The sequence below is a fragment of the Armigeres subalbatus genome, chromosome 2 (genome assembly GCF_024139115.2).
Source record: "Armigeres subalbatus isolate Guangzhou_Male chromosome 2, GZ_Asu_2, whole genome shotgun sequence".
Taxonomy (NCBI): domain Eukaryota; kingdom Metazoa; phylum Arthropoda; class Insecta; order Diptera; family Culicidae; genus Armigeres; species Armigeres subalbatus.
The window spans coordinates 189,107,547-189,124,311 of record NC_085140.1 but is presented as its reverse complement, the minus strand read 5'-3'; the positions used below and the strand labels follow the sequence as shown (position 1 = coordinate 189,124,311).

Sequence of the window (16,765 nt, the reverse complement as noted above, 5' to 3'; positions counted from 1 at the left end):
TTCGGATTGGATCTGGAATCGATTTGGAATAAATTTGGATTAGATTTAGGTAGAATTTTTAATGGATTTGGAATGTATTTTGATTGGCTTTTATGTAGATTTAGAATGGTTTTGATTTTTCTTGGAGTTGGATTGCTGATTTTGGTTGGCTTTGGATTGGATTTTGATTCGATTTGATCTATTTGATTTGATTTTGATTGGACTTCCATTGGATTGCGATTGGATTTTATTTCAATTGGATTGCTCTTGAATTTGATTTGGATTGGATTGCGATTGCGATTGAGTTTAGATTTGATTTGAATATGATTTTTATTGGATTACAATTTAGGTTTGAAGTGGTTTTGTTTGAATTTGGTTTGGATTTTGATAGGATTTCGGTTAGATTTGGATGGGGTTAGATTTTTTTTTTGATTTTGTTTGAATTAGGATTGGTTTTGATTAGCTATTGTTTTGATTCGAAATTGATTTGAATTCAAATTGGATTTGAAATAGATTTTTTTTTGGATCATAAGATTTGTATTGACTTGAATTGGTTTCGATTTTGATTGATTTCATATTAGAATCTGTTTGACTTTGGATCAGATTTAGATTGGATTTGGATTTTGATTGGATCTGATTTGAATTTCATTTGGATTTGATTTGAATTTGATTTGATTTTGATTTGATTTTGATTTGATTTTGATTTGATTTTGATTGATTTGTATTGAATTGGATTTGAATTGAATTGGACTTGGAGTGAATTGGATTTGGAATTGATTTGGATTGAATTTAAATGGATTGGATATTGATTTGATTTTGATTGAATTTGGAAAGGATTTGGATTAGATTTGATTTGGAGTGGATAAGATTTTTATTGGATTTGGATTGGATTTTCATAGGAAAATTATTTTCAGCTTTTAGTGGAATGTTTTCACTTGTCATAAGACGAGTTCGTATTATCCCATTTAATTGGATTCAAATGGGATAGCACGAGTTCGTCTCATAACAAGTGGTTTAATTTTTATTGGATTTGGATTGGATTTGATTTGTATTGAATTGATATTGGATTTGATTTGGATATGATTTTGATTGACTGCGATTGGATTTGATTTGGATTGGATTTTTATTTAATTTGAATGCGATTGGATTTGAATTGGATTTGATTTGAATTGGATTTGATTTGAATTGGATTTGATTTGAATTTGATTTATGATTGGGAATTGGATTGAATTTGAATTGGATTTGATTTGAATTGGATTTGATTTGAATTGGATTTGCATTAGATTTTGAGTACATTTGGATTTGAATTTGATTTTCTTATCGATTTTAAATTTGATTTGTATTGGATTTAAATTGGATTTAGATTTGATTTTGATTAGCTATTGTTTGGATTTGGATTGGATTTCGATTGCATTTTGATTTGATTTCAATAGGATTTGGATTATTTTTTTTTATCGATTTCGATTGTCTTTTGGTTGAAATTGAATTGGATTTGGTTCGGATTTAGATTGTATTTTAATACTTTATATGAATTATTTTTCCTAATTATTAGAGTTCATGACTCATGATTGTTATTGGATTTGAATTTTATTTGCATTGAATTTGGAATGTATTATGAATGTTTAGTCTTTAGATTAAATTTGGATTTGATTTAGATTTAATTTTGATTGTTGGTTTTGTATTGGGTTGTTTTGGTTTGTATTTGACTTGAATTACGATTGGATTTGATTTAGATTGGATTTTTACTGAATTTGGATTGGATCCGGATTGTATATGGTTTGGGTTTAGATTTGATTTGTATTGAATATGGATTGAATTTGGATTATTATGGAGTTGATTGAATTTGATTTGGATTGGGTTTGGATTTGGTTTAGCTTATGATTGGATTTGAATTTGATTTGTATTGGATTTGGATTAGATTAGGATTGAATTCGATTTGAATTAAATTTGGATTAGATTGGGATTGGATTTGAATTGGCTTTTGATTTGATTTGTATTGAATTTGGATTGGAATTGGTTGAATTCGGATTTGATTTAGATGAATTATGAATTGAATTTTTATTTCTTGGATAGTTCAAAGTAGCAAATTAGCAATCGATGTGGGTGATATTCATTTATTCAAGGTACAACAATATATAGCTTGAAAGGGATTTTACATTTATAAACCCAGATTAATCCACCTAGCGGTGATGGTGCCTTTCTCGACCTTCGTAAAATGTGTGTGCTTGAAAAAAGATGTGCTAGTGGCTAGGAGTAAAAAAGACAAATTTTGTCCGTTCTATGAAAATCAGATTATTTATGGCAAAGATATTGTAGATCCAGTTGAAAACCGAAAATCATATTTTGTCCCATTTCCGGATGTCGCAACTGCATCGCGAGTGGTGCCCGACTATGGCACAGTTGCGCACTACTCGCGATGCAGTTGCAACATCCGGAAATGCGAGAAAATGCGATTTCGCGGGACCTCGGTTCGGTTTTCAGCTTGATCTACAATATGCTAATAAGAATTTCGACATTTTTGTTTCCTTTTCCAATCTTTTTGACGTACATAACCCTGTTTTATTTCACCCAGTCATATATTTTAAGGATATCACTTTTGGATGTTAGTTGAACTGAAGCTCCGACTACACAAAAAGAAAACGAAAATGTCATTCCCATCACGCGAGCGGAGGGCAATATTTGTTATGATATAAATCTCATGACCGTCTTTCTGCCAAACTCCCGTATGAAGTGGGAGAGAAAGAGACATCATCTCAGTTCGTCGAGCTGAATCGATTGGTATATAACTCTCCAGGCCTTCTGTAAAAGTTTGGTTTTTAGAGCGAACATACAGCCTTTTCGTATAAAAAGGCTAAAATGGTGTTTCGGCCATAACTTCCGATCCCATAGTCCGATCTAGCCAATTTTCAATAGGAAACAATGGGACAGGATTCTGCGTCGAATGCAACTTGTTGCGTGTGAATCGATTAAGGTTAGGTGTCCGAAAAATAGGTGACATTTTTTGTGATTTTTATGAAAAAAGGTATTTTGGTCATAACTTCCGATCTCATAGTCCCATTGTCCAATTTTCAATAGGAAACAATGGGAAAGGATTTTGCGTCGAATTCAATTTGTTGCGAGCAAATCGGTTGAGAATAAGTGCCTGAAAAATGAGTGACATTTCTTACGCAATATTTTTCGTATGAATTTGTATTTTGGCCATAACTCTCGATTCCATAGTCCGATCTGGCCAATTTCAAATAGGAAACAATGGGACAGGATTCTGCGTCGAATGCAACTTGTTGCGAGCAAATCGGTTGAGGATAAGTTTCCGAAAAATGAGTGACATTTTTTACGCGATTTTTTGTATGAATTGGTATTTTGGACAAAATTTTCGATCCCATAGTCCGATATGGCCAATTTTCAATAGGAAACAACGGGACAGGATTCTACGTCGAATGCAAATGCAAATCGGTTGAGGATAAGTGCCCGAAAAATGAGTGACATTTTTTACGCGATTTTTTCGTAGGATTTTGTGTTTTGGCCATAACTTTCGATCCCATAGTTCGATCTGGCCAATTTAAAAAAGTAGATAGTGGGACAGGATTCTGCGTCGAATGCAACTTGAGGCGAGCAAATCGGTTGAGAATAAGTGCCCGAAAAATGAGTGAGATTTTTTACACGATTTTTTCGTATGATTTTGTGTTTTGGCCATAACTTTTGATCCCATAGTCCGATCTGGCCAATTTCAAATAGGAAATAATGGGACAGGATTCTGCGTCGAATGCAACTTGTTGCGAGCAAATCGGTTGAGAATAAGTGCCCGAAAAATGAGTAACATTTTTTACGCAATTTTTTCGTATGATTTTGTATTTTGGCCATAACTTTCGATCCCATAGTTCGATCTGGCCAATTTCAAATAGGAAACAATGGGACAGGATTCTGCGACGAATGCAACTTGTTGCGAGCAAATCGGTTGAGAATAAGTGCCCGAAAAATGAGTGACATTTTTTACGCGATTTTTTTGTATGATTTTGTATTTTGGCCATAACTTTCGATCCCATAGTTCGATCTGGCCAATTTCAAATAGGAAACAATGGGAAAGGATTTTGCGTCGAATGCAACTTGTTGCGAGCAAATCGGTTGAGGATAAGTGTCCGAAAAATGAGTGACATTTTTTACGCGATTTTTTCGTATGAATTTGTATTTTGGCCATAACTCTCGATCCCATAGTTCGATCTGGCCAATTTCAAATAGGAAACAATGGGACAGGATTCTGCGTCGAATGCAACTTGTTGCGAGCAAATCGGTTGAGGATAAGTGCCCGAAAAATGAGTGACATTTTTTGAGTAGTTTTGCGCACACACACACACATACACACACACACACACACACACACACACACACACACACACACAGACATCACCTCAATTCGTCGAACTGAGTCGATTGGTATATAACACTATGGGTCTCCGGGCCTTCTATAAAAAGTTTGTTTTTGGAGCGATCATATAGCCTTTACCGTATACTTAGTATACGAGAAAGGCAACATGCCTAGAGCGTAGATAAGGAGAAGAATGTAGTAGTAAAATTCAGGTCTGTTAAGGCTGCCAATCGTTTCACCGATTCGTTTAACTTTTTCTTAAAATTTGACAGTTCGATGGTTATTTTCCCATCGTGGTTTGAATTTTAATCAGAATCCGGCCCATTTAAGTTTTAAAAGCTCGCTAGTTATTTGGAATAAAATGCATTTGGCGCCAATTTTCTCGCAAAAAAAAAAGAGTTTAACTATCGAACAAATCTCATCATGCTCCGGAGCAGGGTTATTTTTCAACCACGGTGGACAGCGATTGAACATCAAATTTTAACTCAAATTTTATCAAATTCACTGACCCAATGGGTTTTGTCATTTGATCGTGGGGTTCACACGAACTAAAGTTAATTTTACGCATAATCGTCAGAATTTCTTTAGGGAGTTCGTCTTGCTTTTTTAGTCCAATGGTGCTCAGCATTTTGGGCGTTTTTCCCCTCAATTTGCTTGACACACAATAAAAATGAGCTTTCACCTTACAAGTTAGCACTTGGTCGAAAGCTTTTAAATATATCTATCAGCTTAGGATATTAAAACGAATATTGGTGTTAGAATCATTCCGTACGACTTGATCAAAGTAAAATTACAGTGCGGCCCGCGTGCCGCACCTTTGTTTTGCTTTGATCGTTTTGTACAGAGTAAAGAGTGAATTTAACACCAATATCCGTTTTATTACCTTATTACTCAGCAAATAGATATATTTAAAAGCTTTCGACCAAGTGCTAATTTGTTTGGTCAAAGGCAAAGCTCATTATTTATCGTGTGAGAGACAAATTGAGTAAAAAACCCTGACTGATCCACCTAGCGGTGTTTGTGCCTTTCTTTTACATTAGATATACTAAAAAAATTAAATGAGAATTTCTTAGCGTGTTTTTTGTATATATATCTTAGTTTGGCCATAATTTTTGATCCCATAGTCCGATCTGCCAAATTTTCAATAGGAAACAATGGGACAGGATTCCCCATCGAATGCAACAAATCGGATCAAGATAAGTGCCTAAAAGATGAGTGAGTTTTATTTTGCGCACATACATACACACTAGACTGGCCCAGCTTAGTATGGGGAGAAAAAAATATTGTCGAATTCCACGGGGCACCCCCCAGGATTGTGTCTTTTGGTGAGAAAATCAATTTCTGAAAATTTCAGCTCAATCGCTTGTTGCATAAGCTGGCGCATTTGATTTGAAGTTTGTATGGGGATTTCGGTCAAAATATATAGGAAAATACACCTCCGACACTCATTCGATCTGGAAATTGGTTCTGATTGCTCGATTAAGCTCAGAATTTCAAAAACGGTTATTGGTATGTTACAGAACAATTCCACAGAACATTGTACGATGATTAAATGAACTTTTATTTAGCTTTCGGCTGATTTATTATGAGCTGTTTTGTGTATTTTTGGATTAATTGATCAAATCGAGACAGCTGAAAAGTATATAAAAGTTCATTTAATCATCGTACAATATTCTGTGGAATTGTTCTGTATCATACCAACAGCCGTTTTTGCAATTCTGAGCTTAATCGAGCAATCAGAACCAATTTCCAGATCGAATGAGTGTCCGAGGTGTCTTTTCCTATATATTTTGACCAAAATCCCCATACAAACTTCAAATCAAATGCGCCAGCTTATGCAACAAGCGATTGAGCTGAAATTTTCAGAGATTGATTTTCTCACCCAAAGACACAATTCTGGGGGGTGCCCTGTGGAATTCGACAACTTTTTGTTTCCTGGGCCAGTCTAATACACACGCACACACATACACACATAGATACAGACAGACATCATCTCAATTCGTCGAGCTGAGTCGATTGGTATATAACACTATAGGTCTCCGGACCTTCTATCATAAAATCGTCTTGGAAGTGAATATATAGCAAAAACGGCCTAAGTGACCACTGCTTTAGTCTATGTAAACATTTCGGGATAATCGTAGCAATGCGAAGTGAGAATCGCTTGGCTGAGTATTGTTGTGACGAACGGTCGAGACTAGAGAAGATTCTTTCACGAATTTGTTTGTCGTTCCATTTCAACACTATACGCTAGGAGAAAAGTCAAAAAAGAAAAGTTGAATCACGAAAAATTTCCTACAGCGAGATATGCAATTCCTCAAATAGTTTTTAATATTTCAAAATAATATGTGGTGTGTTACGGAGTAAAAATTACAATGGTTACATTTTCAGCTTCATTCAAATCCTGACTCAATAAATATCCTTCTTAACTTCCAACTACGTGGTACTGGTGATACTATTAGCTAAGTTGGTGGCCTTTTATAAGTAGGTACTACATGAACCGCGTCCCTTCATCCACCAAGTTACAGATCTGCGTGGCAATAAATGGTAATCTTCATGCTTTTGCTATTTTTGTTATAGATTTGAATGAAGAAGCCTTTTACTTCTTGATTTCTGTTAGTATTCTAAATAGGGATTGCAAACATGAACTAGTGTTCAATCCACGAACATGTAGCCTTGTGTAGAGGAAAGGAAAATTTATTTAGCAAAAATCTCACGATTCACTGCTGCTGTGGTCTGAAAAACATAGTCTATCCAATGAATCTAAAGGTTCCCTTCATTACCCCAAGTGAATTATTGCAAATGTCATTTGGGCCATCAGCACCAGGGTTTTCGTAAATTAAATTAGCACCATACGGGTGAAAAGCACAAAAAAAACCGTTCACCCACCTGTACCTTTTTCTCGCTGATTAAATTTAACTGATGGCTGTGCGCATTCGACCCGCAAAAAAACATCCGTGATTGAAGCCTTCGTTGAGTGTTTTCCGGTTGATGCGTTCCCATCAGGATATCCACCAGCGACTAAGCCCATTATCCTCATTTTTACACAGCTTACCATTCGGACCACCGCCTCTGGCCACGGGTCATCACATGTCGCATTTTACCATTAAACTGATTCGACATATGATTAATCTTGTTCCCACCTTCGCGCCGGGAAAATAGCAGCCATTTATTGCCGATGTCATGCTCACCGCCGTTTTTATTTTTACTTTCCACTCGTTCCAGGAATGGAGGCCATCATGTCAGAGTTCTTCAACGACACATCGACCGCGTTCTACATCATCTTGGTGGTTTGGTTCGCTGATCAATACGACGCAGTGTGCTGTCACACGTCTGTCACAAAACGTCACTGGTTAAGGTAAGTGGAAGTGAAGTTTTTCCTTCCGTCGTTTGTTTCCGTTTTGATAGCCCTCCCACTAGGAACGTTCAGCCACAGACAAACATACGTAACGCTTCTCATTTCTATACCATGTGTTCATGTGTTCAACGGTTGATTTGAAATACATTTGTGCTACGCGATTTTAGCAAAAGAGGCGCTAGCGTTCAATCGTTTTGACATTTGCTGAATGTTTTCTGCTTTGATGATGATGATGAGGATGATGATTTATATAAAAGTATGCGTCAGAAGCAAACGTCAAATGGGAATCAATCATGGTCCACTGTATTTCACGCGATTCTGATAATAGATGGCAACAGTAATTTCTGTGAAATAAATGGCTATAATTTTCTGAACAGATAATATGAAGAGTTACGTTTGTCTTCCACGTAACGCTGGGTAACTTTGAGAAACCTTTCCGTGGTGTGTTACAGTGTGAGATCTATCAAGGTCACATTGTCAGGTACAGGCAAATCCTGACCCAACAACGAATACCTTCCCCAATATCCAAATCCGTGGTACTAATAAGGGTTTTACTGAGTCTGGATAGGGATTTCAAAAGAAAAACATGAGTATCACTAGTGTCCAATTTATGAGTACACTGTAACTATGCTAAATTATATGAAGTTACGTCTGTCAGTCTGTGGTTCAGCGGCGACCGCACATTCGTTTTCTAATTCGTATTAGAGAACAGGTACCAGTGCCGAAATACCAGTTATGATGTATTTAAATCATATTACAATTTTCTGTAAAAAATTAATAGAAGATTCCAACCATGGATTAGAAAAAAGATCTCCGTCATTTACCATGCGCTGCAAATATGGGAAAGACATGATTGATACAACTACCCTAGCTGTTGAAATGATCGAGAAAAGACATAAAAAATACGCTTTTCTAGCATTCGTTGTTTATTTCCTATTTTTGCGAAGGACTCGCCGTTCAACTGGTTCAATTCGTCTTCTGCTTTCTCGGAACTCCGCAGAAGGGGAACGACGACGACGACGACGACGACGACGACGACGCTCGTGACGGTGGAAAATCTCCCACAGGTGCTGCCAGAATCTCCGGCTTTCCACTACTTACTCATCCCTCATCCCGTCGTTTTTTCTTCCTGTCGAGTTTTTCCTCCAAGTAGCGTTTAATTCATATCTGTCATAATGTTTTTCTGCTGCGCTTTATCTTATCAAAACAGCTCCCGTTCCGTAGTCGTGTGCTCGTCTCGGTAGAAGTGTTTGTTATATGATTTAAAGAAAAGCCCGGAAAACAGCTCGAGTGGATACCTTGAACATTTGAAGAACCAGTTTGAAGAAAGAGATGATGCCGGAAAATTGGGTATCATCTTTGGGATCTTTCCCCTCTTCTGTGTTTATTATTGCGCGCTTTGTTGAACATTCTTCAAGCTCAGAAAAAAATATCGCTGCGAACAATCAGGAACATTTGCTGCATGTTTCGTTGCACGGCTTATCGCGGAGTCGGAAAACTGCTAAATCGAGATTCCGTTTTATGTTATCCTGGACGTATCGTGTGTTGTCAAAGGATGATATGATTGAACTTGTGCAATAATAATTTACAAATCAAAACGTATGAATATGACGAATGTTGTGTTTCTTGTGAAAATTCTTTTGAATATAATTTCTGAATATGACAGTGCTATCAGGGATATCAATTGAAGTGGGAATACACGGTTAGAAAGAGTAGCTAATTTTGATTACTTTTCACTCAAATCAGAGGTTTAGTGTGGGAACCCAAGATTAAGTAATTTTTTCTTGTGATTATGTAAAATTTACTTAGTATGGACTGTTCAGTTTATTGAGAGGACACTTTTACATGACGATATAAAACAGACAGATTGACCAATTTTGATGGAATTTGCTTTATCGTATATTATAATACACTGTCAATCAACTGTAATTTCTGAGAAGAGATAAAACAGTTTAAATCCAACAAAAAATGTCAACAAAATCCTCAAGAAGATCGGAAAGAGACACACTGTCAATGATTTGTCGATATCCAGAAACAGCAGAGTCTGGGGCAGTCCGAAAACGGGATATAAACGGTTGGAGCTGTCAAAAATCCAATAAATTGAAATTGTTATGAATTTCGCAAATTTCTGCGTTAGAATTGTTTCGTTGATAATTGGAAGGCCAAATAATATATTCAACGAAAAAATATCAGATTTCTAAAAAGATCAATGGGCTAAAAAACATCGGCAATCCAAAGTGTCCTCTTTTTAAACTGAACAGTCTTCATTAAGTAAAATTTTGTTAATTTTGAGTAGAAATTTACCAAAAGTTAGGAGAATTTTATTTAACTTCGTAATCATTAGATAACTTAACGTTGGCTTCCGTCACTTTACCGACACTTTACCGACACTTTACCGTCCTTATTGAGTAGTTTTGCTTCTCATTTCATGACAACAAAGAGAAGAGGCAGAGTAAGTACCTATTTTTTTTTACTTTAGCAGTGGTTTGTTTACAGGAATTTTGTCAATTTCTTATAGAACAGGAAACGTGAATTAAACAGGCTTCTTTTGATGTATTGAAAATAAACGAGTAGTAGTGGAAATATAATTGGAAAGCTTTCCGCTTTTATGCAAACGAATTACCAGAAGCGGAGAAGAGACTAGCAGCGGCACGTCGATAAAATTCATCGATCCATATGAAGCCACATTAATCAGCACGGATTTCCCAACTACGGTAACAACGGGATATGCTATTGAATATCTGATGAATCAAGTATCGCCAACATTCGGAAGCACATCAAGAACTTGTGGAGCATCGAATCATACCGAATGTATGAGTTTGGATTTGCCTCGAATGTAGCCGGTGGGGTAATCAATAACGTGCACGTAGTGCGAGATAAGGTAATAAAAATAAATTATTTAAAAATACTGTAGCACTATTAAGTTCCATATTTGGCGTATCAGGTTCTCGCTCAATAACAAACTATTAACTGGTAACTTTTGATCAAAAAATGGATGCATTGAATCTGCACATTGTAACTGCGTCGCAGGCGCTTGTGAAGTATGTTCTCACGTGGCGACTTTACTCTACCCTCTGGATAATTTGCAATCCAGATTGTATAAAGTAAATATTTAGTGTGATTCGCCAAATGTAGAACGGCTAATTTCTTCGTCTATTGTTGAACGCACGTGCATTTCTTATGGGAGTTCAACAATATGCGACAAAAATAGCCGTTCAACATTTGGTGGTTGCGGTTTCCCCTATATTATATCTTCACAGCTAAGTGTAACGGAGTTATCATCATATTGAGCTCGTCCAGCAAAGCGCATTAACCTTCTGTCTGTGACAAAAAAAAATCTGCACTCTGGGGTCATATTGACTCCAAATTGAAATTGTTATAACTTTTCTATTATTTCACTAATTTCGTTTTTTTTATGTTTCGAAAGATAATTAATCATCTTTCAGGATGTTACCGTAAGATGGATTATGGGTGGGTGGATAGCGGGAACAATATTTCATTTATCAGATTATCTTGCATAGTCTAAAATGATGATTCCATTCATAACACCACCTAGCGGCCAAATTCTAAACTAATTAATGCTTTATATCAAACCCCACGCCTTCCTGTATAACTTTCTTGAAACGGTGCAATTTGATATGGTCAGGATTTTCAGACGTAAGTAACATAAGCATACAAAATCGCTTAATTTATAACCTGTTTATGGAAACCCCTCCTCGCGATGTCAATCTTAGGTAAGGTATGATGATTATATTATCTTTCGAAAAAAAAAATCCGAAATTGGTCAAATAATAAAAAAGTAATACCAAATTCAATTTGAGGTCAATAAGAGCACAGACAACTTCAGTTTTTGAAAAAAATGAGACTGTAGCGTTTATTTTCAAGATTTTTCAAGCGAGTCTGAACCTAGAGGACAGTTCTTAGCAAGTCTAACTAAATTACTAAAAATTAGGTGAAGGTTGAAAGAAACGGCAGCCTTTAAAAGTGCCCTTGACCCCCAGGTCCCAGACAAAAGGTTAAAGATAATCTGTACCATCCAGTTGTGGACATTGATCATGGATGTAAAATAACGAGAACGGAATCGGATGACCTAAACATTCATGTAAACCGTGAGAGTTTCCTCGCTTTGTGTCCAATATGACAAGCGAGGAAGCTGAGCCAGTTATTGTAAAAAAGTTTTATCACGATAGAAATGTCTTATGTTACAGTTGTCGATCAAATATGATTACCAATGAAATATGTATGAACAAAAACATTTTGTAGGCGAATAAGTTTGACATACTGTTGGAAAATAAAAGTTTTGAGAACATAAAACGATCATGCGAGAAGATTTCCATTACTATCAGAGAACATCAATTGAGCCAAGTGGAAGAACTTACACGACTGCTAGCTGAAAGTCGGTTATGGCGCAGGATGAGACACGATAGAATAACGGCTACGCTAATGAGTCAATGCATCCATGCATTGACGGTTAAGGTCCCAAGGAAGATGTCATTACTGAAGAGAATTTGCCATCCGCATACATCTGAGATTAACACCGAAGCAACTGAATATGGACGAAAACACGAACCCAAAGCCAAGAAAGCATTTAAGTATGAGTTCAAGCATCACCGTAAAGAAAAATTCCTAGAAAACGGTATATTTATCTATAGAAACCAACCATACCTTACTGCCACGCCAGATTTAATAATGCAATGCGAATGCTACAAAAAGGCTGCAGTTGAAATTAAAAGGTCCTTTTCGTCTTTCCAAGAAAAGTCGTTTCAACAAGCAGTTAAATATGCGCATTGACGGTAGGACCTTATTCATTTTTGGAAATGGTCGGCGATAACTGCTTAAAACACATGGGTACTTCCTGCAGGTTCTGGCTTAGACATCTATTTCGACGGCTGATTACGGATCGGATCGCTTGTAATAATTTTGAAATTTAATTCGAATTACTTACTTCTAATAAGGTTGGAAATATCGAAGCTATTGTTATTTTGTACCATATTTTCCTCTTCTATTAAATCTAAATAGAATAATTGCTGTGTATGAATACTTCGCGATCGAAACATCGGCCAGCGTATTCAATTTATACAAATGCAATTGTGCCATCCGGGCAACGTCCCCAAAACAATCGACACATGGGTACTTCCTGCAGGTTCTGGCTTAGACAGCTATTTCGACGGCTGATTACGGATCGGATCGCTTGTAATAATTCTGAAATTTAATTCGAATTACTTACTTCTAATAAGGTTGGAAATATCGAAGCTATTGTTATTTTGTACCATATTTTCCTCTTCTATTAAATCTAAATAGAATAATTGCTGTGTATGAATACTTCGCGATCGAAACATCGGCCAGCGTATTCAATTTATACAAATGCAATTGTGCCATCCGGGCAACGCCCTCGAAACAATCGATAATGAACACTTTTTCACTGCCAAATATGTTATGAAATGAGGATGGAATGTGCCGAGAAAAGTTTTGCTTTTTCTTGGGTTCAATTGCCCGTCGACAACATTGGAAGATGACGTACCATGTCGTTTAAAAAAAATATGGTATTGATACATACATTATATAGGGTATAAGGCTCAAACCTTAGCCTATTATGCTGTGGTTGAGCACATTTATCAATTTAAATATTCATATATTGAAGATCTAACCGTAATTATGCCACCAAACGGCTTTCTTACTTTTGGTTATTACGCTAAGTATTCAAAAACAACAATAATGGTTAAAAATCTATTATTTAATCCATCAAAAGTTTCGTGCGATATGGAGTTTATGTTCGGCCAATTTTCCTAATCTCCGCTCTGGTGTTGGATGCTTTTTCGGCCCATGAAATGTTGTAATGCATCACTGTAAATCGTTTGTATAAGCCGTAAGGTAGGCAATTATAATGTGCTGCTTCAAGTGAAAATCGTCAGCCGAATTTTGGCAAGGAGTGTTCTAATGTGGTTCAAAAAAGTTTTGGTTAATTGTTTCACTATACTAATGAAAATAGTGAATTTAACATGAATGCTAAAATAGTGGGATTGTTATCCGTTCATATAATGTGCGAAAATAGGTAAGTCCATTCCAAAAACTACTTTATTGGGCAAAAGAAAAATCTCTTGCACTGCCTGCCTACTTAAGTTGTTGCAAACAAACCGAGTCAAAGCAATTTTTCACGCAGGTTTATTGCGTTTATCAGTTGAAGAAGTGCATGAATCTTGCGTAATATAAATAAAGTCGGCTTGATACACTTTTTCAAAGAAGCCTTGATAAATATCTCTCTACAAAACGATGTATTATTGTTGAATTATTGATTAATTTGCATGATGAGCCAACGTTGCATCCAGGCCTAACATTACATCCCGTTACCCTATGAACATTTCAGAGAAATCAAAAAAATACAAAAATAAATCGACCTTCGATTTCACAAAGAATTGCTCACATCTTTTAATTTTGTTAGTTAGTAAGAATCTCGAATACAATGTTCCAGAATTCAGAATGTGGTAGAATTCATTGTTCAATATAATCTTTACGGTGTCACGTATGACAAATTTGGATATTACATTTGATCCTCTCGTCATGCAATATATAAACATACATAAAAGATGGTTCTCTAATAAAACCTACTAATTCGATAAGTTTTGTGGCAGTTCCTCCAACAGGAAAAAAACCCAGAATCTGAAAGTTGATTTTGAATGGACACCCTGAGAACAGTATGAATAGGTGTCACAAGCGAGCGACCAGTATGATGTGAATAGGATTTGAAATTTTAGCAGAGGGCCAATTGTAAGAACAGCATTGTTGAAATCACTGTTATTTTGCATAACGTCCTCCCAGGAACGGCTTGGGCAGTATCATGGTGACTACTTTTTCCAAGATAGGCAACAAAACAGCGATTTAAACATGCTATTATGCTATTCGGCGTATGAGAACAGTTCTAGCGATCATTGTTTTGTTCAAAGATTTATACGAAAGGTGCACTACTTTGCTTCACGCGTCATCCAGTAGCTCTTACCCAGCACATGCATAGAGCTGAATAGCAGGTTGCTCGAATTGAATAATAGCATTATTGCAATCGCTGTTATTTTGCCTGCCTTGGTAAGAGTAGTCACCATGATACTACCCAAGCCGTACCTGGGTGGACGTTAGGCAAAATAACAGCGATTTCAACAATGCTGTTCTTACAACTGACCCTCTGCTAAAATTTCAATTTCTGTTCTGCATTGCTGTGTTCACCGATAAATGCCAAGAAATCAATTTTGATAGAGTCATGTACATTGATAAAAAACATTCTCAATTCTAGTTGTAATAAAAAAATGCTTTATCAGAGGAAAATGGGGCAAAATAGTCACTTCCAGTCATGATTGATTTTTGATTACGTGATTTTCCATCTCTATATAGGGGAAATTACGGCTTTGGCAGGTTTTGTTCTATTATTGTCAGGGGGGTTTTCTATAACCAATTATGCTCAAATTTGGACTAAACATTCTTTGCATATCAAAGAATATTGTGGCCAAATTTCATAAAATTTGGTCAACAAAACCCCCCTAACAATAATAGAATGCGCGTCGCGCTGGGCGTTGAAGTCAGCGTTTTGTACTAAAACGCAACGACAATGAACGTGACGCATTCACGCCCACAATGCAACGTTCGCGATGATTAAAACAATAATTGATTTAAAAAACATGATTTATTGCTCATCAGATATTTTGAAATAAAGTGAGAAAATTATTAACGAACTTAGTACACAGGATTTTGTTTTTACACGATTATTTTTCGCTCGTATTTTTGATCGTGTGACTTCAATTTGCCACCAATCTCTTCGCAACACGTTTCAAAAAATCCAGAATAAAAAAAAAAAAAAAAACAACTTGATGATTAATATACGTTAAACATTTAGGATGAGTGGAAAATTGAGAAAATGTAAATCGTGTAAAACAGAATCCAGTGTATTCAGAAAGAATATAAAATCGGCTATAAAAATTATTATAAAAATCCTGCATTCTTCCATGAGTTTTAGAAAACTAGAACCATACATCTGAATTTCTAAACAAATCCTCTCTGAAATAATATTTATTATAAAATAGGCAGAAAAAACAATATGCAAGCTTTCTCCAGGAATTCCTTCGACAATTGCTCCAGGCATTCTATCCGGAATTCTATCAGGGATTCTTTAGGAATGCCTCCAGCAACTTCTTCGGCAATGTCTTCAGGAATTCCACCATAAATTTCGCCGGGAATTGATCCGAAAATTCCACCATTATTTACTCCAAGAAATCCTCCACGAACTCCTTTATAAGTTCTGCAGGGAATTCTTCAGATAATTTCGTGCTGTTTCTCATAAAAATGTCTGAAAAATTGCACAAAAATTAGCATTCCTGAGAATTTCGCGAAAAATCTTCGAATTTCTTGTGCCAATTCCATAACATTTTACGTGAAAGTTTCGAATAATTTCTTGTGAAAATTTCAATGATTTTTTTCAGGAATTCCACCGAAAATTTATACAGAAATTATACCGAAAATTAAATCATCAACGAAATTGTCGGAGGAATTCCCAAAGAAATCCTGAAAGAATTCCGGTGGAAACTTCAAGATTTCCTTTGGGAGATCCTCCAGGAGTTTCTCCGAAAATTGTTCCATGAGTTCCATTCCTCCGAGAATTATTCCGGTAGTTCTATCGGCAGTTCCTACGGGGGTTCCTCTGAAAATTCTTCCGGGAATTTCTCCAGAATTCATTTAGGCTTCTTTAAGAATTTATATAGAAAATCCACCAGAAGCTCCTCTGAGAACTTTTCTGTAAGCTCCTCAGGGAACTCTACGGGAGGTCCTCTGATGATGATGATACTTCATACCCCTACAAAGGTTTCAGCTAGACGAGATTTGTCTATTAGATGAATTCTCCAAGATTTTTTCCGAGAATTCATCTGGTAATTTCACTGCCAGTTCCTCCGGGGGTTCCTATGAAAATTCTTCTTGGAGTTTCTTCAGAAATTCTTCCGGGAGGTTCTCCGGGAATTCCTCCGGGAGTTCCACCTGTAGCTCTTCCGGGAAATCATTCAGACTTTTTTCAGGAAATCATTTAGACTTTT

The 16,765-nt window shown here is 36.3% G+C and overlaps 1 protein-coding gene across 1 annotated transcript in view; it reads left to right on the top strand.

The window, feature by feature from the left end:
* Positions 1-16,765, top strand: part of LOC134211401 (membralin) — a 364,609-nt gene that overhangs the window by 189,503 nt on the left and 158,341 nt on the right. The window contains exon 9 of the mRNA XM_062688213.1: positions 7,565-7,697. Within this exon, the coding sequence (XP_062544197.1) occupies positions 7,565-7,697 (133 nt within the window). The remainder of the gene's footprint in view (positions 1-7,564; positions 7,698-16,765) is intronic.